This window comes from Bubalus kerabau, chromosome 6 (genome assembly GCF_029407905.1).
Source record: "Bubalus kerabau isolate K-KA32 ecotype Philippines breed swamp buffalo chromosome 6, PCC_UOA_SB_1v2, whole genome shotgun sequence".
In the NCBI taxonomy this organism is placed as follows: Eukaryota; Metazoa; Chordata; class Mammalia; order Artiodactyla; family Bovidae; genus Bubalus; species Bubalus kerabau.
Window position 1 is genome coordinate 98,615,077 of NC_073629.1, and position 27,466 is coordinate 98,642,542.

The 27,466-nt window shown below is 40.4% G+C and overlaps 1 protein-coding gene across 1 annotated transcript; it reads left to right on the forward strand.

Annotated features, from left to right (window-relative positions):
• Window positions 1–468: 468 nt before the first annotated feature.
• On the forward strand, window positions 469–26,420 carry LOC129656487 (putative selection and upkeep of intraepithelial T-cells protein 1 homolog). The gene is given in 7 exon segments (XM_055587121.1): window positions 469–544; window positions 8,210–8,557; window positions 15,379–15,657; window positions 18,297–18,407; window positions 20,705–20,812; window positions 24,558–24,680; window positions 26,368–26,420. Coding segments are annotated over 7 exon segments (1,098 nt in total).
• Window positions 26,421–27,466: the final 1,046 nt, after the last annotated feature.

Here is a 27,466-nt window from a genome sequence, read left to right on the forward strand (position 1 = left end):
CTGGAAAGTCCCATGGACAGAGGAGGCTGGTGGGCTGTGGTCCTTAGAGTCACAAAGCATCAGTCATGACTGAGGGACTAACACACTTTCCCTGGGGAAGTAGTTTACCAAATGGAGTTTACAAACCGGAAGACAAATGACATCTAACCTGAGAGAAGCAACCTTTTAATGGGAAAGGAGCCAGTGGCTGGACTTGGTGATTACAATGGCTATTCTTAAGAGCAAGGCTGCCAGATTTAGTAAATAAAAATTATAGGATGCCAAATATTGTACTGAAAGTATGTATACTAAAAAGCTGTCACTGTTTTATTTGATATTAAAATAAGACTGGAAGTCTTACATTTTATCTGGCAGCACTATTTGGCAGTCCATTACTGCAGAAAAAAAGATGTGGAGATATGTGATTTCTGCAACTTCTTGCTTCTGTTAACACTGTCTCTAAACTGGCCTCATTTCTTATCAGGTGTAATGGAAATGACAGGACAATCTTTCTCTAGATACTTTGTTACCATGCTCCTCCTGCAGATGATAACACCAAGTTCAGGTATGAAGTTTTCTACTCTTCTGAGCCACACCAGTATCAAGTAGGTCAGGGAAAACAAGAACCAAACAAAAGGGACCATTGTTTCTAGATTTAATATGTAGTTATGTTATGATGATGTGTACTATAAGATCCAGTTTATGGTTAGAAAAACTAAATATTTCTAATCAGCAAGTCTTCTTTATCATGTACCCAGATTTTTGTTAGGTTCCATGGAGAAGAGGCAAATAAAGACCTAATACTTGCCCTTGAGAACCAATATTCATATTTAGGAGACAGATTTAAGTACTATTTATACCTTGAGAAAGTGGTCTAGGTCACAGATCCATACTGGAATCCATGTGAATTATTAGTAAAATAAGGATGGGATAGGCTGGTGGAAACTTGACAGGTGATGAAAATCCACATTTGTAAAGGGATCTATGGAAAGCAGAAATAATAGTATATTTAAATGTAGGTAATAGAAACCCTGTCTATTCTTTGGCAGAATGCCAAAGAATTGATGCCTTTGAACTGTGGTGCTGAGAAGACTCCTGAAAGTCCCTTGGACATCAAGATCAAACCAGCCAGTCATAAGGGAAATCAGCCCTGAATATTCACTGGAAGGACTGATTCTGAAGCTGAAGCTCCAGAATTTTGGTCATCTGATGCGAACAGATGACTTACTGGAAAAGTCTCTGATGTTGGAAAAGATTGAGGGCAGAAGGAGAAGAGGGTGTCAGAGGATGAGATGGCTGGGCAGCATCACCAATGCAATGAGCATGAACTTGAGCAAACTCTGGGAGATGCTGAGGGACGGGGAGGCCTGCCCACTGCAGTCAGTGGGATCACAAAGAGCTGGACACACTGGGTGACCGAACAACAACAATAGAAAGCCTGAGACATCAAATGGAGCATAAGATTTAAAAATTTCTAGCAAAAAGCTGCTTATTAAATGACAGAAATCTAAGTGATGCACATTTAGGTGGGATCCAGCCTTTGGCTAATAAAACAGTGCTGCTACCAATGTCTTTATACATATGTTTTTGAGCATACCTGTGAGTACAAAGGTAGCAAATATTCCAATGAATAGACCTGCTCGTCAAAGGTTATGTGTTTTTTTATTATGGTATTGAATATGTCATTCTGAAATCGTTACTAGTCTACATTTCCACTATTTCAGGTAATATCACTATTTCAGATATTACAGGTACCAGAGCTGTTTATCTTTTCCAAACTTACAGATGAAAAATAAATTCTCATAGTGATTGTATTTTACCTTTTTGTTAATGAGTGAGACTTAATATCTTTCAGACAAAAATTGTGTTTCATTTTCTCTGAACTGCCTGCATAGGTCTTTACTGCACATCTTCTTTGTCCTGTTGGTTTTCCTTCATTGCTGTTTAAGAACTCTAAAATATTGGGAATTTTTTATCTGTTGTACCTATCCCACTTATTTCTTACCAGTTTATAATTGTCTATTGATTTATTAATTATATTTTGAATATGCAGAGAGCTTTTTTGCTTTGGATTTTTATTTTATTTTGTAAATTACGATGTTTCCAAAATCCCTCTTTAATTGTCCTACTTTTTATCCTCATTGACTTTTTAAATTTTACTACTTTATTTTCTAAAGCAGTTTTATCTTTACAGAAAAATTGTGTAGGAACCACACAGAGGGATTTTCTTGGTGGTCCAGTGGCTAGGATTCCATGCTCCCAATGAAGGAGACCCAGCTTTGATCCCTGGTCAGGGAACTAGAACCCATATGCTGCAACTAAGACCTGGCACAGACTAATAAATAAATATTTGTTGAAAAGAAATTACATAGCATTTCCATAAAACCCCATTCTCCCCTCCTCTCCCTGCCCTTCCAAAGTTTCCCATACTACAAACATTTTCTATAGTGCAGTATCAATTCATGTACTACAATTGATGAACCAATATTGATAATTATTAATATTATTAAATCAGGTTCACATTAGGGTTTGTACTTCGTGTTATACAATTCTCTGGGTGTTAACAAATTATTACATAAATGAATGCAAGCAGCCTCTGCATGCTGGCCCTACATTGCTTACTCCTTTAAGGCTGAGACCCTCTCGCTCAAAAGCTTGCCATTGTCAAACTCAAATTTTTACATATCCAATTGTTTTAAATATATTAAAACATGAGCATACTTTTAACCATGTAATGCCTTTCTGCTTTCTATGTCCCTTGGAACTGCATCCAACATCTGCTAGCCATAGGTAAGATAGCTCTCCCTGTAGCTAGAGAGACCCCAAGCCACTATTGTCCTGCAGAGCCCTGACTCTTCACTGTGCTGTGGGGTGACGTTGCTAGACACATAAAACTTCTCCCTGACTTGTCTCTCCCCTGTGAGTTCCCTGGCCCTTCTCCCCTTTTGCATGGTGTTCCCTGCGCCTCTAAATGGTCTCTCATACTGTGGGGACTGTCACCTGTGCAAGTCTGTCAAACTGCTTCTCAAATACGAGTGCTACTGCCACCTTGCGGTCATATCTTTTTCATTGCTCAGCTCTTAAATCCTCAAAAGTGCTATATTAATACATGCATTATGCCGTGTGTCTACCATTACAGTATCAAACAGAACCATTTTACCCCATATTAAAAATACCCTACGTTCCTTGTGTTCATCACTCCCTCCTGCTGAAGTCCTAGTAACCACTGCTGTTTTCACTGTTCCCATAGTTTTGCCTTTTTCCAGAATGTCGTGTACTTGGGATCATACAATACATACATAGCCTTTCATAATGACCCCCTTACTTAGCAATACGCATTTAAGTTTCCTCCATGTATCTTCATGATTTGATGGCTCAGTTCTTTTACCACTGAATAATACTACATTGTCTGGATGTACCAGAGTTTGTTTATTCATTCACTTATTGAAGTTTATATTGTTTGCTTCTAATTTAAGGGCAATTATGAATAAAAATACTTAGGAACATTGATGTGAAAGTTTTGTGTGTATGTAGTTTTGTGTGGATGCAACCCCATTTGGGTTACATATCTAGAAGGCTGATAGCTAGAACATATAGTGATTACATATTGACCTTTGTAAGGAATTGCCAAACTCTTCTGTTAAGTGGCTATAACATTTTGCATTCCTACCAACAATGAGAGTTTCTTTTGCTCCACATCTTTGTCAGCATTTGATGTTGTCAGTGTTTGAATTTCAGCCATTTTAATAGGCTTTTGGTAGTATCTGATTGCTTTAATTTATAATTACTAATGACACATGATATTAAGCTTCTTTTCATATTTTGTTTCAGTTCAGTTCAGTTCAGTTCAGTTGCTCAGTTGTGTCTTACTCTTTGAAACTCCATGGACTGCAGCATGCCAGGCCTCACTGTCTATCACCAACTCCCACAGTTTACTCTAGCTCATGTCCATTGAGTCAATGATGCCGTCCAACCATCTCATTCTCTGTTATCCCCTTCTCGTCACACCCTCAGTCTTTCCCAGTATCAGGGTCTTTTCAAATGAGTCAGTTCTTCACATCAGGTGGCCAAAGTGTTGAAGTTTCACCTTCAGTCCTTCCAAGGAATATTCGGGACTGATTTCCTTTAGGATGGACTGGTTGGATCTCCTTGCGGTCCAAGGGACTCTCAGGAGTTTTCTCAAAAACCACAATTCAAAAACATCAATTCTTTGGCACTCAGCTCTCTTTATAGTCCAATTCTCACATCCATACATGACTACTGGAAAAACCATAGCCTTGACTAGACAGACCTTTGTTGGCAAAGTAATGTCTCTGCTTTTTAATATACTCGAGTAAGCATCTTTTAATTATATGGCTGCAGTCACCATCTGCAGTGATTTTGGAGTCCAAAGAAATAAAGCCTGTCACTGTTTCTACTGTTTCCCCATCTATTTGGCATGAAGTGATGGGACTGGATGCCATGATCTTCGTTTTCTGAATGTTGAGCTTTAAGCCAACTTTTTCACTCTCCTTTTTCACTTTCATCAAGAGGCTCTTTAGTTTTTCTTCACTTTTAGCCATAATGGTGGTGTCATCTGCATATCTCAGGTTACTGATATTTCTCCCGGCAATCTTGATTCCAGCTTGTGCTTCATGCAGCCCAGTGTTTCTCATGATGTACTCTGCATAGAAGTTAAATAAGCAGGGTGACAATATACAGCCTTGACGTACTCCTTTTCCTATTTGGAACCAGTCTGTTGTTCCATGTCCAGTTCTAACTGTTGCTTCCTGACCTGCATACAAATTTCTCAAGAGGCAGGTCAGGTGGTCTGGTATTCCCATCTCTTGAAGATTTTTCCACAGTCTATTGTGATCCACACAGTCAAAGGCTTTGGCATAGTCAATAAAGCAGAAATAGATGTTTTTCTGGAACTCTCTTACTTTTTCCATCTAGTCAAGGCTATGGTTTTTCCAGTAGTTATGTATGGATGTGAGAGTTGGACTATAAAGAAAGCTGAGCACAGAAGAATTGATGCTTTTGAAATGTGGTGTTGGAGAAGACTCTTGAGAGTCCCTTGGACTGCAGGAGATCCAACCAGTCCATCCTAAAGGAAATCAGTCCTGGGTGTTCATTGGAAGGACTGATGTTGAAGCTGAAACTCCAATACTTTGGCCACCTGATGCAAAGATCTGACTCATTTCAAAAGACTTTCATGCTGGGAAAGATTGAGGGCAGGAGGAGAAGGGGATGATAGAGGATGAGATAGTTGGATGGTATCACTGACTCAACGGACATGAGTTTGGGTAAACTCTGGGAGTTGGTGATGGACAGGGAGGCCTGGTGTACTGCAGTTCATGGGCTTACAAAGAGTCAGACACGACTGAGCGACTGAACTGAACTGAACTGAATTGGAATTCCATCACCTCCACTAGCTTTGTTCGTAGTGATGCTTCCTAAGGCCCACTTGACTTCACATTCCAGATGTCTAGCTCTAGGTGAGTGATCATACCATCATGATTATCTGGGCTGTGAAGATCTTTTTTGTCCAGTTCTTCTGTGTATTCTTGCCACTTCTTCTTAATATCTTCTTCTTCTGTTAGGGCCATACCATTTCTGTCCTTTATTGAACCCATCTTTGCATGAAATGTCCCATTGGTATCTCTAATTTTCTTGAAGAGATCTCTAGTCTTTCCCATTTTGTTGCTTTCCTCTATTTCTTTACACTGATCACTGAAGAAGGCTGTCTTATCTCTCCTTGCTATCCTTTGGAACTCTGCATTTAGATGGGTATATCTTTCCTTTCCTTCCTTGATTTTTGCTTCTCTTCTTTTCACAGCTATTTGTAAGGCCTCCTCAGACAGCCATTTTGCTTTTTTGCATTTCTTTTCTATGGGAATGGTCTTGATCCCTGTCTCCTGTACAATGTCATGAACCTCCATCCATAGTTCATCAGACACTCTGTCTTTCATATCTAGTCCCTTGAATCTATTTCTCACTTCCACTGTATAATCATAAGGGATTTGATTTAGGTCATGCCTGAATTGTCTGTTGGTTTTCCCCACTTTCTTCAATTTAAGCCTGAATTTGGCAATGAGGAGTTCATGATCTGAGCCACAGGTAGCTCCTGGCCTTGTTTTTGCTGACTGTATAAAGCTTCTCCTTCTTTGCCTGCAAAGAATATGATCAATCTGACTTCCGTATTGACCATCTGGTGATGTCCCTGGGTAGAGTCTTCTCTTGTGTTATTGGAAAAGGGTGTTTGCTATGCCCTGTGCGTTCTCTTGGCAAAACTCTGTTAGCCTTTGCCCTACTTCATTCTGTACTCCAAGGCCAAATTTGCCTGTTACTCCAGGCGCTTCTTGACTTCCTGCTTTTGCATTCCAGTCCTCTATAATGAAAAGGATATCTTTTGGGGTGTTAGTTCTAGAAGGTCTTGTAGGTTTTCATAGAACCGTTCAACTTCAGCTTCTTCAGCATTACTGGGTGAGGCATAGACTTGGATTACTGTGATATTGAATGGTTTGCCTTGGAAACGAACAGAGATCATTCTGTCTTTTTTGAGATCGCATCCAAGTACTGCATTTCAGACTCTTTTGTTGAGCATGATGGCTACTCCATTTCTTCTAAGGAATTCTTGCCCACAGTAGTAGATATAATGGTCATCTGAGTTAAATTCACCCATTCCAGTCCATTTTAGTTCACTGATTCCTAAAATGTCGATGCTCATTCTTGCCATCTCCTGTTTGACCACGTCTAATTTGCCTTGATTCATGGACCTAACATTCCAGGTTTCTATACAATATTGCTCTTTACAGCATAGGACTTTGCTTCTATCACCAGTCACATCCACAAATGGGTTTTGTTTTTGTTTTGGCTCCGTCTCTTCATTCTTTCTGGAGTTATTTCTCCACTGATCTCCAGTAGCATATTGGGCACCTACCAACCTAAAGATAGGGAGTTTATCTTTCAGTGTCCTATCTTTTTGCCTTTTCATACTGTTCATGGGGTTCCCAAGGCAAGAATACTGAAGTGGTTTGCCATTCCCTTCTCCAGTGGACCACATTTTGTCAGAACTCTTCACCATGACCCGTCCGTCTTGGGTGGCCCTACATGGCATGCATAGTTTCATTGAGTTAGACAAGGCTGTGGTCCATATGATCATATTGGTTAGTTTTCCCTGACTGTGGTTTTCAGTCTGTTTGCCTTCTGACAGAGAAAGATAAGAGGCTTATGGAAGCTTCCTGATAGGATAGAACTAACATATGTTCCAGCAATCCCACACCTGGATATATATCCAGAGAAACCATAATTCAAAAAGATACATTCACCTAATATTCATTGCAGCACTATTTACAATAGTCAAGACATGGAAACAAACTAAATAGCCATTGACAAATGAATGGATAAAAAAGATATGGTACATATATATACTCAGCCATAAAAGTTGAAATAATGCCATTTGCACCAACATAAATGGACCTGGGGATTGTTGTACTGAGTGAAGTAAGTCAGGCATAAAGACCAATATCAAATGATGTTGTTTATATGTACACTGTAAAAAATGGTAAAACTTATTTTTCAATCTAAAACTTATTTACAAAACAGTCACAGATGTAGAAAACAAGCTTATGGTTACCAGGGAGGAAAGGATGTGGGGGATAAACTGGAAGATTGGGATTGACATATACACACTACTATATATGAAATAGGGGCTTCTCTGCTGGTTCAGGTGGTAAAGAATCCACCTGCAATTCAGGAGACTCAGGTTCAATTTCTGGGTCAGAAAGATCCCCTGCAGAAAGAAATGGCAACCCATTCCAGTATTCTTACTTCAGAAATCCCATGGACAGAGGCTACAGTTCATGGAGTCACAAGTGTCTGACATGACTAGTGACTAAACCACCACCACGTGTATGAAATAGATAAATAGTAAGGACCTGTTGTATAGCACAAGGAACTCTTCTCAATACTGTACCATTATTAAGTACCTAGCCCGGTGAACTTTTAGCTGGTCTCTGCTTTTCTATTTCCTTGAAATTTATGTCTTGATCCTATTCAAAGGGAAAATTTGGGAGTATCTAGAAAGACACTAAAAAATTAAGGTGGTCCTATAGGTGGTATTTACAGAGAATGTTAAAAGCCCACTGATACCTAGAAAGCTAGGAACTCAGCTGGTACATATATGAATCAAGTAAATGGTGTGTCCTGGCTCATACGCTCACCTTTTGGTTACTATTTCCCTTCCCAGAGCAGTTCACAGTGAATGGCCTAGAGGGGCCAATCTTGGCTCCACTGGGTGGAAAAGTTGAGCTCAGTTGCCTGCTGTCCCCACCACAGAGTGCAGAACACATGGAGATATGCTGGTTCTGGAATCACTACAAAAGACCTGTTCACCTGTACAAGGATGGTAAAGACTTGTATGGAGAAACCATCTCTAATTATGTGGAGTGGACTGAGCTCCTCACAGACGCCATTGGAGAGGGTAAGGTGACCCTCAGAATCTTTAGTGTGAATGCTGATGATGACGGGAGGTACCACTGTTCCTTCAAAGATGGTGATTTCTATGAGGAGGCCATCACAGAGGTAAAGGTCACAGGTAAGGATGGATCCCTCTGACACTTCTATGCATCCATATTCTCAGTCCATCTGAGGCTGAGTATTAAGAAAATTCTCAATATTTCTGACCATTTCATAGTCAGGGTTTAGTTAGCAAGTTCAGATTCATATATTTAGTGGAGGATTAAGATTGCAAATTTTGTCTCTGCACACATTACCTTTATCAGCAAGAACTGCCTGGTTTTCCATGTCCATATGCACTGTTATATCTGTAAAGTATCAACAGGATTTATTACTATTTTTTTTCAATTATTTTTTTGGCAACACTTTAGTAAAACCTGACTCTAGAAGTGACCTAAATCTTTACAACTGTCTTTTTAATAATCATTCTTACTCCCATTTCCCCTTGACTCAATTTACTGACTACTTGGTTCTAAATAAAACTAAGGAAAAGGAAAGGCAAAAGGAAAGATATACCCATCTGAATGCAGAGTTCCAAAAAATAGCAAGGAGAGATAAGAAAGCCTTTTTCAGTGATCAATGCAAAGAAATAGAGGAAAACAAAAGAATGGGAAAGACTAGAGATCTCTTCAGGAAAATTAGAGATACCAAGGGAACATTTCATGCAAAGATGGGCTCAATAAAGGACAGAAATGGTATGGACCTAACAGACACAGAAGATATTAAGAAGAGGTGACAAGAATACACAGAAGAACTGGACAAAAAAGATCTTCACAACCCAGATAATCATGATGGTGTGATCACTCTCCTAGAGCCAGATATGGAATGTGAAGTCAAGTGGGCCTTAGGAAGCATCACTACGAACAAAGCTAGTGGAGGTGATGGAATTCCAGTTGAGCTCTTTCAAATCCTGAAAAATGATGCTGTGAAAGTGCTGCACTCAATATGCCAGCAAATTTGGAAAACTCAGCAGTGGCAACAGGACAGGAAAAGGTCAGTTTTCATTCCAATCCCAAAGGAAGGCAATGCCAAAGAATGCTCAAACTACCGCACAATTACACTTATCTCACATGCTAGTAAGTTCAGTTCAGTTGCTCAGTCGTGTCCAATTCTTTGCGACCCCATGAATCACAGCACGCCAGGCCTTCCTGTCCATCACTAACTCCCGGAGTTCACTCAGACTCACGTCCATCGAGTCAGTGATGCCATCCAACCATCTCATCCTCTGTCGTCCCCTTCTCCTCCTGCCCCCAATCCCTCCCAGCATCAGACTCTTTTCCAATGAGTCAGCTCTTCACATGAGGTGGCCAAAGTACTGGAGTTTCAGCTTTAGCATCATTCCTTCCAAAGAAATCCCAGGGCTGATCTCCTTCAGAATAAACTGGTTGGATCTCCTTGCAGTACAAGGGACTCTCAAGAGTCTTTTCCAACACCACAGTTCAAAAGCATCAATTCTTCAGCACTCAGCCTTCTTCACAGTCCAACTCTCACATCCATACATGACCACTGGAAAAACCATAGCCTTGACTAGATGAACCTTTGTTGGCAAAGTAATGTCTCTGCTTTTCAATATGCTATCTAAGTTGGTCATAACTTTCCTTCCAATTAAGCGTCTTTTAATTTCATGGCTGCAGTCACCATCTGCAGTGATTTTGGAGCCCAAAAAAATAAAGCCTGACATTGTTTCCACTGTTTCCCCATCTGTTTCTCATGAAGTGATGGGACCAGATGCCATGATCTTCGTTTTCTGAGTGTTGAGCTTTAAGCCAACTTTTTCACTCTCCACTTTCACTTTCATCAAGAGGCTTTTGAGTTCCTCTTCACTTTCTGCCATAACGGTGGTGTCATCTGCATATCTGAGGTTATTGATATTTCTCCTGGCAATCTTGATTCCAGCTTGTGCTTCTTCCAGTCCAGCATTTCTCATGATGTACTCTGCATATAAGTTAAATAAACAGGGTGACAATATACAGCCTTGACGTACTCCTTTTCCTATTTGGAACCAGTCTGTTGTTCCATGTCCAGTTCTAACTGTTGCTTCCTGACCTGCATTCAGATTTCTCAAGAGGCAGATCAGGTGGTCTGGTATTCCCATCTCTTTCAGAATTTTCCACAGTTTACTGTGATCCACACAGTCAAAGGCTTTGGCATAGTCAATAAAGCAGAAATAGATGTTTTTCTGGAACTCTCTTGCTTTTTCGATGATCCAGTGGATGTCGGCAATTTGATCTCTGGTTCCTCTGCCTTTTCTAAAACCAGCTTGAACATCAGGAATTTCACGGTTCACATATTGCTGAAGCCTGGCTTGGAGAATTTTGAGCATTACTTTACTAGCATGTGAGATGAGTGCAATTGTGCGGTAGTTTGAGCATTCTTTGGCATTGCCTTTCTTTGGGATTGGAATGAAAACTGACCTTTTCCAGTCCTGTGGCCACTGCTGAGTTTTCCAAATTTGCTGGCATATTGAGTGCAGCACTTTGACAGCATCATCTCTCAGGATTTGAAAGAGCTCAACTGGAATTCCATCACCTCCACTAGCTTTGTTTGTAGTGATGCTTTCTAAGGCCCACTTGACTTCACATTCCAGGATGTCTGGCTCTAGGTCAGTGATCACACCATCGTGATTATCTGGGTCATGAAGATCTTTTTTGTCCAGTTCTTCTGTGTATTCTTGCCATCTCTTCTTGATATCTTCTGCTTCTGTTAGGTCCATACCATTTCTGTCCTTTATTGAGCCCATCTTTGCATTAAATGTTCCCTTGGTATCTCTAATTTTCTTGAAGAGACCCCTAGTCTTTTCCATTCTGTTGTTTCCCTCTATTTCTTTGCATTGATTGCTGAGGAAGGCTTTCTTATCTCTTCTTGCTATTCTTTGGAGCTCTGCATTCAGATGCTTATATCTTTCCTTTTCTCCTTTGCTTTTCACTTCTCTTCTTTTCACAGCTATTTGTAAGGCCTCCCCAGACAGCCATTTTGCTTTTTTGCATTTCTTTTCCATGGGGATGGTCTTGATCCCTGTCTCCTGTACAATGTCACAAACCTCATTCCATAGTTCATCAGGCACTCTGTCTATCAGATCTAGGCCCTTAAATCTATTTCTCACTTCCACTGTATAATCATAAGGGATTTGATTTAGGTCATACCTGAATGGTCTAGTGGTTTTCCCTACTTTCTTCAATTTAAGTCTGAATTTGGCAATAAGGAGTTCATGATCTGAGCCAAAGTCAGCTCCTGGTCTTGTTTTTGCTGACTTATAGAGCTTCTCCATCTTTGGCTGCAAAGAATATAATCAATCTGATTTTGGTGTTGACCATCTGGTGATGTCCATGTGTAGAGTCTTCTCTTGTGTTGTTGGAAGAGGGTGTTTGTTATGACCAGTGCATTTTCTTGGAAAAACCCTATTAGCCTTTGCCCTGCTTCATTCCGTATTCCAAGGCCAAATTTGCCTGTTACTCCATGTGTTTCTTGACTTCCTACTTTTGCATTCCAGTCCCCTATAATGAAAAGGACATCTTTTTTGGGTGTTAGTTCTAAAAGGTCTTGTAGGTCTTCATAGAACCATTCAACTTCAGCTTCTTCAGCATTACTGGTTGGGGCATAGACTTGGATTACTGTGATATTGAATGGTTTGCCTTGGAAACGAGCAGAGATAATTCTGTCATTTTTGAGATTGCATCCAAGTACTGCATTTCGGACTCTTTTGTTGACCATGATGGCTACTCCATTTCTTCTGAGGGATTCCTGCCCGCAATAGTAGATATAATGGTCATCTGAGTTAAATTCACCCATTCCAGTCCATTTTAGTTCGCTGATTCCTAGAATGTCAACATTCACTCTTGCCATCTCTTGTTTGACCACTTCCAGTTTGCCTTGATTCATGGACCTGACATTCCAGGTTCCTATGCAATATTGCTCTTTACAGCATTGGACCTTGCTTCTATCACCAGTGACATCCACAGCTGGGTATTCTTTTTGCTTTGACTCCATCCCTTCATTCTTTCTGGAGTTATTTCTCCACTGATCTCCAGTAGCATATTGGGCACCTACTGACCTGGGGAGTTCCTCTTTCAGTATCCTATCATTTTGCCTTTTCATACTGTTCATGAGGTTCTCAAGGCAAGAATACTGAAGTGGTTTGCCATTCTCTTCTCCAGTGGACCACATTCTGTCAGATCTCTCCACCATGACCTGCCTGTCTTGGGTTGCCCCACGGGCATGGCTTAGTTTCATTGAGTTAGACAAGGCTACACACTAGTAAAGTAATACTCAAAATCCTCCAAGACAGACTTCAGCAGTACGTGAACCATGAACTTCCAGATGTTCAAGCTGGTTTTAGAAAAGGCAGAAAAACCAGAGATCACGTTCCCAATATCCGCTGGATCATTGATCCAAGAGAGTTCAGAAAAGCATCTATTTCTGCTTTATTGACTATGCCAAAGCCTTTGACTGTGTGGATCAATATAAACTGTGGATAATTCTGAAATAGATGGGAATACCAGACCACCTGACCTGCCTCTTGAGAAATTTGTATGCAGGTCAGGAAGCAACAGTTAGAACTGGACATGAAACAACAGACTGGTTCCAGATAGGAAAAGGAGCACATCAAGGCTGTATATTGTCACCCTACTTATTTAACTTATATGCAGAGTACATCATGAGAAACACTGGGCTGGATGAAGCACAAGCTGGAATCAAAATTGCGGGAAGAAATATAAATAACCTCAGATATGCAGATGACACCACCCTTATGGCAGAAAGTGAAGAGGAACTAAAAGGCTTCTTCATGAAAGTGAAAGAGGAGAGTGGAAAAGTTGGCTTAAAGCTCAACATTCAGAAAACGAAGATCATGGCATCTGGTCCCATCATTTCATGGCAAATATATGGGGAAATAGTGGAAACAGTGTCAGACTTTATTTTTTGGGGCTCCAAAATCACTGCAGATGGTGACTGCAGCCATGAAATTAAAAGACGCTTACTCCTTGGAAGGAAAGTTATGACCAACTTAGACAGCATATTCAAAAGCAGAGACATTACTTTGCCAACAAAGGTTCGTCTAGTCAAGGCTATGGTTTTTCCAGTGGTCATGTATGGATGTGAGAGTTGGACTGTGAAGAAGGCTGAGTGCTGAAGAATTGATGCTTTTGAACTGTGGTGTTGGAAAAGACTCTTGAGAGTCCCTTGTACTGCAAGGAGATCCAACCGGTTTATTCTGAAGGAGATCAGCCCTGGGATTTCTTTGGAAGGAATGATGCTAAAGCTGAAACTCCAGTACTTTGGCCACCTCATGTGAAGAGCTGACTCATTGGAAAAGAGTCTGATGCTGGGAGGGATTGGGGGCAGGAGGAGAAGGGGACAACAGAGGATGAGATGGTTGGATGGCATCACTGACTCAATGGAGAGGAGTTTCAGTAGACTCCTGGAGCTGGTGATGGACAGGGAGGCCTGGTGTACTGTGATCCATGGGGTCACGAAGAGTCAGACACGACTGAGCAACTGAACTGAACTGAACTAGTTCTAAATCTAATTCAAAAAGTCTTATCCACATTCTTCTATGTCCTCCAAAATTGCCTCAGTCTTCAAGTTTTCTGAATAGCACAGAAATGGTGGGGAAATGGAAGACTCAAAGTTAATTGAAGGGGTTCCCAAATGTGAGGGCATAAGGGTAGGGTCCAAGGCCCATTCGCACATAACACTTTCATTGGCTATTGTGACACTCATCTGTATTGCCTAGAACTAACCTAGCCAGTGTGATAGCCACTAGCCACATTGGCTACTTCAATTTTTATTTAATAAAATAAAAGTAAAAATTAAATAAAATTGAAAATTTAGTTCTTTAATCTCATTGATTACATCTTAAGTGCTAAAGTCTCATGTAGCAAACACTACATATTGGACCATAGATACATGGAATATTTCCATCACTGCAGAAATTTTAACAGACATTAATTTAAAGTAACTTTAATGTACAGTAAAATGGAGTAATTTTTAAAATTTCTGCTCATTCTTTGTTCACAGTTTAGGCAAGTCTTACATCCCCAGCAACATACTGAAATTTTTCAAAAACTTGTTTTTTTCTCTAAACTGATACATAATCATTTGTTTTGATAATATTCGGTTAGCCAAAAAGTTTGTTCTGGTTGGCCAAAAGAACTTTCTGGCCTATCCGATAGTAATATGTTACCTATTTTATGCAAAGAGCACATAAATTAAAGTTTCAATTAAAGCTGCAAACTAGACTTCATGCTATTTACTATTTAATAATGAATTATAGTAACCTCACGTGAAGAGTTGACTCATTGGAAAAGACCCTAATGCTGGGAAGGATTGGGGGCAGGAGGAGAAGGGGACGACAGAGGATGAGATGGTTGGATGGCATCACCAACTCGATGGACGTGAGTCTGAGTGAACTCTGGGAGTTGGTGATGGACAGGGAGGCCTGGCATGCTGTGATTCATGGGGTCACAAAGAGTTGGACATGACTGAGCAACTGAACTGAACTGAACTGAACTGATGAGACTAATGATGAAAATGTAAGAAAAATGTTACACTGTAAATTCTATGAGGACTGAGATCTTGATTGTTTTTGTTCATCCATGACCTAACTCAGTCTCCTAGGTTTAGAAAATAAGCAATAAATATTTTTGACTGACTAAATGAATAGATCAAACAAATGCACTGTCCTGATTTTTTAGGACTGGGGTGTTAAGTTTGTATACTGCAACACTTCAGTCTGGCTTAGCCGGTTTCCCTTGTGATTAGCTCGTAGGGACAATCAGAACCTTACAGTGCTTAGCTGTCAGTATATCTACAGGCATAAGATTTACAGTGGAAAGGGGCTTTTCCTACTCTCATATTTCCTCAACCCATCACCTGAATCTTGTTTTCCCTTCTTTCCAACAGCTACAAGCCTAGAAACGCAGATTCTGGTGCATCCTCCTAATACCAAAGGTCTTTTAGTGGAGTGTAATTCAGAAGGTTAGTTTCCACAGCCTCAAATGGAATGGAGAGACAGCAGAGAAGAGATCATCCCACCTTCCTCAAAATCCCATTCACAAGATACAGACAAATTGTTCAACATGAAGATGACCCTTCTAATACAGAGCACCCATGGAAATGTCACCTGCTACCTTCGAAACCCTGTAACTGGTCAAGAGGAGAAGACAAGCATTGTACTATCAAGTGAGATCTGTGTGTTTGTTCTCCAAATGATGGCCATTGTCATCAAATTTATAAACTAAAGAGAAAAATAAATATACTCTCTTCACTTGGTTTTTAGGATACTATATTGTCTTGGCTTTGTTCACCTACCTGCTTGTTTTCTTCCTTATTCTCTTCTGCTACTTCATCTTTTCACTCTGACTTCTTGATAATACAAGTTTCCCAAGGCATAGTCTTTGAGTCTTTTTTTTCCCCCTCTTCTGTGGACTTCCCTCATAGCTCAGTTGGCAAAGAACCCGCCTGCAATACAGGAGCTGCTGCTGCTGCTGCTAAGTCACTTCAGTCGTGTCCGACTCCGTGCGACCCCATAGATGGCAGCCCACCAGGCTCTGCCATCCCTGGGATTCTCCAGGCAAGAATACTGGAGTGGGTTTCCTGTCCTTCTCCAATGCATGAAAGTGAAAAGTGAAAGTGAAGTCGCTCAGTCATGTCCGACTCTCAGCGACCCCATGTACTGCAGCCCCCCAGGCTCCTCCATCCATGGGATTGTCCAGGCAAGAGTACTGGAGTGGGGTGCCATTGCCTTCTCCCGCAATACAGGAGACACCAATTCAATTCCTGGGTCAGGAAGATCTGCTGGAGAAGGGATAGGCTACCCACTCCAATATTCTTGGGCTTCCTTTGTGGCTCAGCTGGTAAATAATCCGCCTGCAATGCGGGAGACCTGGGTCCAATCCCTGGGTTGGGAAGATCCCCTGGAGAAAGGAAAGGCTACCCACTGGAGTATTCTGGCCTGGAGAATTCCATGGACTGTATAGACCATGGGGTTGCAAAGAATCAGACATGACTGAGCGACTTTCACTTTTCTCTAGTGTGACTTAATTCCATCTCATAGTTTAACATGAAATCATAATAACTCCTCAAATGATATCGTTTATCCAGACCTCTCTCCCAAACCCTAATTTCATCTTTAAACTCAAAATCTCAATACTGACATCTAGTAAATATTATGAATGAAACAGATCTATAATTAAACTCTTAATTACCTGTTAACTTGTGTGATTTATTGCCTTCCCAGTCACACTTCATATTTTTAGTTTCTTAGAAAAAAATCCTTGAAGTCATCCTTGACTCCCATTTTTCTCTTATATTCGATATCACATGTGTCAAGAGATAATACTAGTTTTACTTATAAAATATACCCAGAGTCTCACCACTTCTTACAACCTTTGCTGCTATCTAAGTCAAAGACACTATTGTCCATGGTCTGAATACTGGCAATAGCATCTATAAAGTTCTCCCTACTTCTTCTCCTGTTCACAATAGTGTAGTCTCCTCATATGGATATCAGGACACATTTAAAATGTGAAACATATGTCACCCTTTGTTTAAAACCCTGCAATGATTCCCCATTGTATTCTGAGTAGAATGACCCACAATGCCCTGCACTACCTGTGCTCCTGTTCCCTACCTGACCTACCCCTTAATGCTCTCTCGTGTCTCCTCTAGTCCAATCACAGGGGCCTCCTTGCTGTTCCCCAACTAAGACAGAACTGCCCCTGCTTTGGGGTCTTTGCTCCAGTTGTTCCCTCATGCCAGAATGCTATAATTCCAATAAATTACCTATCTCCTTCAAGTCTATACTCGTCTCACCTTTGAAATAAAGACCACTTCACTTCAAACCGATTTTTAAAAAAACGCAACTTGTACCACTCCCTCTTCCTGGGATTTCCTATCACCTTACCCTCTTTTCATTTTTCTTTTTTATATAGTAGTATCACCTTTTAACCTACTATATAGATTATTTATTATGTTTTTTTGTCACTTATCTATCTACTTTTCTAAAACAAAGGTAGGGATCTTGGTTGTATTTGATATACCCCAGCCTCTTCAAATATTTCATGGCACATAGTTGATAAGCAAAAAAATAATAGATACTTGAAAGATTGAAATAAAACAAAATGAGTGCCTTGGAAACTGCTAAGTAACTGTACATGTATTAATATTTGTATATGTCTGTGAAATTAATATTGGAGCCAAATACTGAGAGGGATAATCTCAGTTCAAGAGAATTGAAATTGAATGATTGAATAATCCCAATTCAAGATTATTATAATAGGAATAAGTCCCCAACAGGTTTAGCAATTTACTACTTTTAGAATAGTTCTGTGTTTATTTCTCTGGGGAGAAAAATATCAGATTCCCAGTGAAATGACAGGTATCTATGTACAGTATGTGCAAATCAGCAAACAAAAGCAGATGTTTGTTTATCTGAATAGGAGAGGAGGAAAGTTTACATAATCTCTAAATGTATTCAAGAAGAATAATGCCAGACCCAGGAACACATTGGAGAACTCAGGACTACATATATACTGGTTGCTTAAACAAAAGGACTAAAGAACTGAGTTGGTCTGAGGCTTAGTGGGAAGAAACCAGCCCTACTTCAAGGGGAACATGAGATAGAATGGATGGGAAGAATTGGAATGAGCAGTCTTCACTCACCTTTGCTCCAGTCTCAAACTAAATCACGTTTGGCTTAGTCCCACTTCAGACTCTTGGTCGCTTTCTGCTCACCCAATTATAACTGCCTCCCCAAACTAGCTTAGGTCTAATATCTCAGCATTGTGGGATCCTCAATGGTTTCGATGAATCTATTTCAGATAAACCATTTCTATGGAATACAGTTTGGAAGTTGATTCTGGGCTTAATTCTGGCTCTGCCGCTGACCTTTACCACGGCATCCAGTGTTGCTCTACATCATAGATTGCAAAGTAAGTGGGTTTGAAGGGTGGGAGATGTAAAGGGGGAAGGGGGAGCTAAAGCTGCATGACCCTTGATTTCCAAGTCTGTGTGCCTCAGAAAGTTCTGAATTCTTAGGTTGTTACTAGATGCTCTTCACCATTCCTTGACCTTCTGACAATGCTGTGTGTCTGAAAGCCTGGGCTTTCTTGTACCTCAATCAAATTCAAATTATTATTTTTTCCTATGGTGATAGCTTTCCCAACAAACTGGGAGAGCTTTTAAACATTTAGCATTTAACACTTAACACAGTTTACACGTATCTCTCACTTGACTGCTTAAATAGTACAATGACTCCGTCAGGGAAGGAAATAAAGTCCTGAATGCACAGGGCATTAACAGCTGCATAGAGGTCACTTAAATAGTACACAGTATCAGGAAAATAAAGCATACAGGAAGAGTTACTCCAGGTAGCTTACCTTTCCCAAGGGGAAAGTTTTCGTCCATCTCAACCAAGTTGCATCAGGGGAAATAGACTTGGAGGATTTAGGGGGAAATTTTAAGACACACAAAAAATAGTTGTTCATGACTCGAAGGTGTACTGTTTTAAAACCTTCAAATTCAACATGTCCATTATCATATACAAAATAGATGACCAGTGCAAGTTTGATGCATGAAGCTGGGCACCCAAAGCCAGTGCTCTGGGACAACCCAGAGGGATAGGGTGGGAAGGGAGGTGGGCTGGGGGTTCAAGATGGGGGGGACACATGTATACCTGTGGCCCATTCATGCTGATGTATGGCAAAAACCATCACAATATTGTAATTATCCTCCAATTAAAATTAATAAATTAATAAATTAAACCTTCAAATTCACAGATCCTTTCTGGTATAGCTCTATCTTTCAAGACTACATTCTTCTGAGGTCTCTTTCTAGCTGAAAACCTGGACTTCCACAAAGCCTCTCTCTTTAGTAGCTCAGTGTTCTGCATGTTCTCTAGGAGCACAGATAAAAGGAGCCAGAAGCAGTTTACAATCTCCACTATGTTTGAGAGCCTGTACTGGGTACTGTCTTCCTGTTACCTGACACACAGGTGAGCAGAACTCTTCCCAGGTCCCTTGGTGTATGGTTCTGTGTCCTGTAGAGGTACTTCTCTTTATGGACAGATGCCACATTTTTGACGTTGATGGGGAGACGAAAATGAGAGCCATCTATGCCACCATGATGCTCATGAATCTTTGTATCCCAAATTTTAAACATTAAGTTAGACTGTGCATGTGTGTCTGCTAAGTTGCTTCAGTCATGTCCAACTCTTTGTGACCTTATGGACTGTAGCTCACCAGTCTTATCTGTCCATGGGATTCTCCAGGTAAGAATACTGGAGTGGGTTGCCTTGCCCGCCTCCAGGGGATCTTCCCAATCCAGGGATCAAACCCACATCTCCTGCAATGGCAGGCAGGTTCTTTACCCAGTGAGCCATCTGGGAAACCCTAGACTATGCATAATACTCCACAATGGAGGAATGGGCACCACTTGTGTTGTTAAAAGAAAAAGTGAAGTCTCTCAGTCGTGTCTGACTCTTTGCGACCCCGTGGACTGTAGCCTACCAGGCTCCTCTGTCCATGGAATTCACCAGGCAAGAGTAATGGAGTGGGTTGCCATTTCCTTCTCCAGGGGATCTTCCCAACCCAGGGATAGAACCCGGGTCTCCCTCACTGCAGGCAGACGCTTTACCGTCTGAGCCACCCCCCATGTAATAGAATATTTTCATGGGAAGACTAGAGAGCCAAATGACACCACAGTGATGTGTGCTAAATAAGATTTTAAGCAGTATGTTGTCTAACAACCTTTCATGAGATTCTTACTTTCAGAGCTCTTATGATCTCTTAGGCAGTTCAGAGGTCTCCAGACCTATCCTACTCTGGCCTATTTTGAATCTAGATATAATAAGGACTAGTGCATAGCTCTGTCTCACTCTCCCTAATGCGGCACACTGATTGATGGGCTGGAGGAAGAAAAAGAAAAATGAGTTACTTTCCTCTGGGTCTGTTTAGCCTCAGTCCCAAACCACTCCCATCCTAGAAACAGCTCTGCTTTTGTCCCAGTGACCAACAGCTTTAGACCTAAGCCTTTAGATACTCAGGATCTGCTAGTCCTAAGCCTTAGCCCTATATTTCCTGCCCCGCCCCCTACCCTTAGTCCTGTTCTAAATATATACAAAGGGATGGCATTAACTATAAATCTTGTTTTTTTGGTGCATTTCCCCCAATCTGAAGTATTTCCACACCAATAACTGATGGTGACCTCCCTCTATTTTTCTTTTTTTCAGGTTGCTCCTGCAATGCAGCACCTCCTTGGTTAGTGGGCATACTAATAGTCTTGACCTCATTCAGTATGATTGTCTCCTTCATTTTCTATTTGCATTACAAAAAAAGAGGTATGTGGGACCAAAAAGATGAAAACTTTGTGAAAATATCTCCAAGTGCTCAGTATCTGGTAAAACATTTAGCCAAAGAAGAGTGACAATGCTGTTTATCTGAAAGCTTGGGTTTCTTCTTGTACCTCAAATATTTGTTTGAATTCCATGAACAATAAATTTTTGGACCTCATATCACTGGATTTGGATTCCAGCCTCCAGAATTTTGTGAGTTTAATGATACAAACTGCTGATACCTCTTCTCCCTAGCAAAAGAAAATATTTTCTTCAGTAAAATAACTATATTCTGCCAAAAATCCAGCCAATTCTTCCTGTACTTTTAGCTTAGCTTAGACGAGATAATAATTCAGTATATCTTAAACGTTGGGGGTTATAGATTACTCTAAGAGACTGATACAAAGTAAAAAGTCTTCTTCTCAAAATGATTTATATGTCCACAGATATTTTGCTTAAGTTAATGGTTTGTTCTCAGGTTTCCCTGGTGGCTCAGATGGTAAAGAATCTGCCTGCAATACAGGAAACCTGAGTTTGATCCCTGGGTCAGGAAAATCCCCTGGAGAAAGGAATGGCTACCCACTCCAGTATTCTTCCCTGGTGAATTCCATCGACAGAGGAGCCTGGCAGGCTACAGTCCATGGGGTCGCCAAGAGCCAGATTAACACTACTACTACTCATGGTCTGTATGGACAACTGAAACTGATCCTTCCCTTTGACTCTCCTTGACTCTCTTTGAAGGTGAAGTGGAAAGGGCAACTGTAAAAGTTTGGGGATAGCTGAACCCTTTTAAAATGGGTCCTCAGCTCTATCTTTGAGGTCCCCATGCACAAAGTGGGGCTGAGCTATTCAGAGAATTTTATTTATTAATCTTCTCCTATGCAATAAAGACCAAATAGTCTTAAATAATACTAGACTGGAAACTGCTTTTATATTTCACTTTAAGAAAAGCCATACCTGAATCTTGCTTTGCATGTTAGCAAACTAAATACTCTCTCCATTTGTGCTAGAGGAAAGGAGCAAGATACTATGGTAAAAGCTAGTACATATTAAATATTTATTATGTGCTGTATGGATTTTATAATATTAATACATTTACTCTTCAGTGAACCAGATTTTATATGTGATAAAATCTGGAATACAAAGAAGTTGAATAGCTATTCACACAGCTAAGTAATGGCAATGCCTGGACCCCAATCATGCACTTAAACCTCTGTTTCAATAACTGTAGTGTACTGATCCTCTATGGAAAGACTAAAAATAAAATTAAAAAGAAAGAGATATTTAGTCAGCAGTCTTGTGAAAAGGAATTGGTCATTACAGGGAAATATTGCCTGTGTCCTTAGTGATTTATGAGGCTTCCATTGGATATAACAGAAAACCCCAAGAATAGGTTGCAGGTCACTGTCATTGTCGAAGCAGACCTGGAATCCTTAATAGTGAATCTGGGAATTAAAATTTTATTTTTGCTTACTCTAACTTGAAGACCTAAAACTAAGTCATTGATCACAGAGGCCTCCACCCACAGTGCTCACAACTCCTAGTAATTAAGCAAGGAACACCCACCCACTAATCTCTTTTCTAATTGCTACTGAACTTTCTTCTCCTTACTTAAAATGGACTTTCCTCCATGGATATTGGTTCCTCTGTAACTATCTCATTTAGCGGCCTCATTCCTTATTTAGGCAACTTTCTGTTTGTCGTGACTTTCTGGACTGATTTTCCTTCTTGATGTTTATCTATTCAGAAAGCACTTGTCAATTCATTTAACAGATATGAATTTCCAGGAAATTCCACAAACATTGTATATTTTAATTCTTAACATCTTTATGCAGTGTTTATTATTATCTGCACTTTGGAACTTCAGATACAGCAGAATGTAAAATTTGATCAACTTACATCAGTTGACCCAGCAAATAATAAAATTATTACTGGGGTTCAAATCATGTGTCCCTTGTTCTGAATATTTTACAATAAATCAGATTGCCTTTCTAAATGCAGGTAAATGTTTCTTCTCAAGAAATAGCCAGCATTTGAGTCTCCAACAGACATATTCTGCTCTTCCTGCTTTCTGTGGAGGTCATGCACAGAGAAACCTGCAAGAGATGTATACTATTTATTCCGAAGAATCAGTGCCAGAGTAGAGTCAGGCTTTCTTGGCTATACCACTAAGCGTGTGAACTTGAGGGACTTATTTAAAGTTTCTGAACTGTAGTTTCTTCATCCTTAAAATATTGATGATAATGCCTATTTCATAAGGTTATTTTAGGTTAAATTAATCAATATATTGAAGTCATTTAGTCTGGGTTCACACATAGTGCAAACCACACTAATGTTTGATACTATTATTACTATCATTATTATTAGCATTATCTATGGATTCTGTCACAATTCCCTGTCTGGGGTCTCAGCTGGTGGGAAGGTTGGGTTACATGTGTTTGCCATCATTCTTCTTCCCTTTTCTCCTAAGCTCATGGCATGTCTTTCTTCACTCGCACCCCACCATGACCTTAACTTTCCTTCTCACCATGGACATCCCTAGCCAAGTAGAAGTAAAGAAAACCAAAAAGTCAGCATAGATTTAAACACACACACACACACACACACACACACACACACAATTTTCTGGTACTCTTAGCATGCTAGAGCTATTTTATTTCCAAGCTTTTCTTTCAATTTTATTTTAAATTTTGTTCTACCCCTTAGGAGAAGAGCTTTGAAGTTCTCCTTAATGTTAATCTGAGAAAAATAGAGATGTGTGACCAAGAGAGAGACTTGTCGACTTCACTCTCTGATCATTTTGCACATGCCCCCAGAGCAATTTTTCTATTTAAAAAAAATTCAAGCTATCACCCTTATAAAGGGACCTCCAATTTAGTCAAGGGCTGAGAATTTATATCAAATTATAGGGTAAAGTAGATATTTATTAGGGAAACAGTTTACCCTCCATTTGTACAGTCTACGACCATATGGAATATATTGTGAGGGCAACAATTTTGGTGACTTTTGAGTTTTCTCTTCTCCAAGAAGAATATTGTCAGTTATTTCAACCATTATTTCCAGGACATGGATTTAAGACTCCTGACTCCTGTTTCCCCATCCTTACTGTCTTGGTTGTCCTTCTCTACAAGATAGTATGAATCAGTGAACAATCATGTCAGTGAAACAAACTAGAGTTAATATAGGAAAGTAATTTTGAATAGGCATAGCTGACCAGTAATGAAACAGATACCCTAACTGTTGGTAATGGTGCTTCCATCACAAGACATATTAATCAGTATTATGAGGTGGGAATATTCTCCACTTTTATAATCACCCTGAAAACATACTTTCCAGAAGCTGTCTGCTATAGATAAGAGGATAACTTTTGAGAATTATAATATCTTTCTCATCTCAGAGATTCTGCTCATTCCAGATTATTTTATTTCATCATATTTCTCAAGAGGTCTAGAGTTCTTGAGGGCCTGCAGCACCTCGTGAAGTAGACAAGGGTATAATGGCCAACCAGAGCAAGTGTCATGGTGCTTGGGTGGAAGAAGCAATATCTGCCTCTTCACAGCCTTCTTCCACACTTAGCCCAAATGTGCTCATCTCCAGGATCGTCTGCACAACCCAGCCTACTTTTCCTTCACCCTCATACAAGCCCAGAAGTATGGAGCAATAGGAATGTGAAAAGTGAACCTATTGTTAGTCTGTAATCCAGTCCTCCTTTCCCTGCTATGAATCTTCTAACGCTTGCATCTGCCTACAGTCCCCGTTTCAGATCCACATTTCGAGTTGGATGTCATGTGGCTGGAGGATATGACTGTGATCCTGTGTGTTCTGATGGTCTTCATCACCATGATCATTTCCTCTGCTTACTTTAGACTCAGAGGTAAATGGAATGGGAAGGGTGGTAACTCAGAAGGCATCATTCTTCTAACTGATCTCCAGATGCAGTCTCTGACTGTAGCTTCTTGAGTCTCCTGGGGTTTCTACAAAAGTGACCTTTCCAGTCCTTGTGCATTAATAGCTGGGGGGAAAACAAAGACCTGTGCATTTTCTTTTGATCTGTTAGTGTACGAAGCTCTCAGTGAATTTGATGTAAGAACAATACTTTAGAGATTTTCTTGCCAGAATTTATACTTTTCTAACATGATGTACTTGGTACATGTAGTGAAACTACACGTGCAATGAAGCTGCCCAAGCAAGATAGTAATAGGCTCAGGATAACTCTAAACTCAACTAAATAGAATTCAGAATAAAGAAAAAAGAGGTGAGAGGAGTACCCTGTTTAATAAACAAAAATGGCAGGGATGGGGGCAGAAAGAAGGCAATTTTGAGACAAGGTTATACTCAGGCTAGAGAAGGATGGTTGCTTAATGAAAAGAACACAGTTTTTTTAATCCAATAACCTTGGGTTTTATCCTGGGTTAACCATGCTGACTGACCTTGGGTAAATGGCTTTTCTCTGAGGATCTAATTTTATTTCCTCCACAAAATGGGGAAGATAAGTCATGCCTTATGAGATTATTCAGCTGAGGAATTTTGATGTAAAGATCTAACATTGTGTACTCAAATAAATATCACATGCACACACTTGTGCCTATAGCTGCTCATACACACACATCAGAGAGGCAACCAGAGGGGAGGAAGACCAGAAGCGGTCAGATTCTACCCCAGTGAAGTCTGTCTTCTCCTCTCTGCTTCTACATCTCTTGAAACATCTACCGCTACTACTTCTCACTGTCTCTGCCTGTTCGCTCAAAATCTTACTGAGGTATCAGCTGATATCACTGAAAAGAAATGAACACAATCTAGTCTCTTCACAAAAAAAGGGAAGAAAGAAAGAAAAGGAGGACAGAAGGAAGAGAGGAAAGAAAGAAGGAAGGAATGTCAGAGGGAAAGGAGGAAGACGTGTGCCCTGTATAAGGGCTCTCTGATTGTAGCCATCTTGAGGCTCCCCAGGGTTTCTACAAGAGCAATGTTAGTGCCTCAGATTCCAATGACAGTCTCAGTTCTGACTTCACACTTGTGATAATTCTAGTAGAACCGGAAGGTCCAAGTGTTTCATCCAGAAACATTCAATGCTCTGCATTTTCTTCTATTTTGATCTCAAAGACAGAATTAAAAATGTAATATTATAGTTGATAATTGAACATTACAGAAACTTGTAGGCTTCTACAAAGGCTGAACCAGGAACATTTCTGAAGCTATGTTCAGAGTAGAGTGTATATTTTTGAAATTCCATAACATCCAACATTGAAAGTCCTGGCTTTATGTGCAAAATATAATCTGCTTATGAAATCAATGGAAGGAAATGTAAAACTAGTCATGTGAGAAGAAACATTTTAATACTTGATTCTTGTGTTCCACAGTAACCTACAATCCTAAAATGTTCCATTAAAAAATGTATGCAGGGTTATGAAAATATATATTCTTAATTATTAGCAGGCTCTTTCCCCTAAATACAGTGCAAATCTATCATGAGTTATTATGGACAATACATACAAGCTTTTTACTTAAGCTTAAAATGGCCTAGAGCCACAAAGAACGGGTACTTTGCTCTCTCATCTTTGCAGGCATTGACTCTTGGGTCTCTCTGGACTACCTGTCGAGAGCTGCTAGATATTGAGGTCGCCAATTAGGATGACAAGAGAAACTAAAGGCAACAGTCATGCTTTTATCCCCTTATTGTGGGTGTGTAAGAGGCCACAAAGGAAAACAGTGCTGGCTCCTCATAGTTCCAGCGCTGGACAAGGGTCAGGTGACCTGCAGCACAGGCTGGGGAAATAGTGTCTCACTATGAAGAACACTAGGGCTTCCCTTGTAGCTCTGGAGATAAAGAAACCGCCTGCAATGCAGGAGACCCCAGTTTAATTCCTGGGTCAGGAAGATGCCCTGGAGAAGGGATAGTCTACCCACTCCAGTATTCTTGGGCTTCCCTGGTGGCTCAGTCAGTAAAGAATGCACCTGCAATGCAGGAGACCTGGGTTTGAAATAGTGTCTCACTATAAAGAACACTGCACAAAAGACTCCTGCCATTTTATTAACTCGGGGAGAATGGAAGGGAAGGAGAAACAGAGAACTGGAATGGAACAATCCTGAGTCAAAGTGGAGAAGAATAATTTAATCAAGATGCCCTCCCCCAGTGAAAGGTCTCAGCAGAGGGTACTAAAAATAAAAAAAGCATTTTAGCTGAGGACCCTCGGCTAAAGTAAGGAAGCCTCCAAAAAGAGGTACCTGGGCTAGGAATGCAGGTATGCATATGAACAGGGCTGCTGGGAGTGAAGGACCTAGTCCTGGATTGCACCTCCCTCCAGAAACTGCAAGGTGCTGCTTGTGCACCAAGTCTGGTGTGAGGAGCCTGCTAGGCAAATCCTTTGTCATTTCCTGTGGTCTGACATAAGGAATCACGAATAGTAACCTGGACTGGAGTCAGACCCTTCATTACCTCTCCAATGTTGAGAAACATTCCACCCTTTGAGATTAAACAATTGCAAGGACAAATGTGTGCTTCCCCCAGTACAGATTTATGCTTCTCAGGCCTGGTTTCTACCACTGAGGAAAGCAACTCAATCACTATCCTTGCATCCTATGAGGCACAGATTAGTGATAGCGGAGAGCAGGAAGGAGCCTGTAGCCAGTATTCATCCACTCAAAAGCCAGACTTACCAGCTG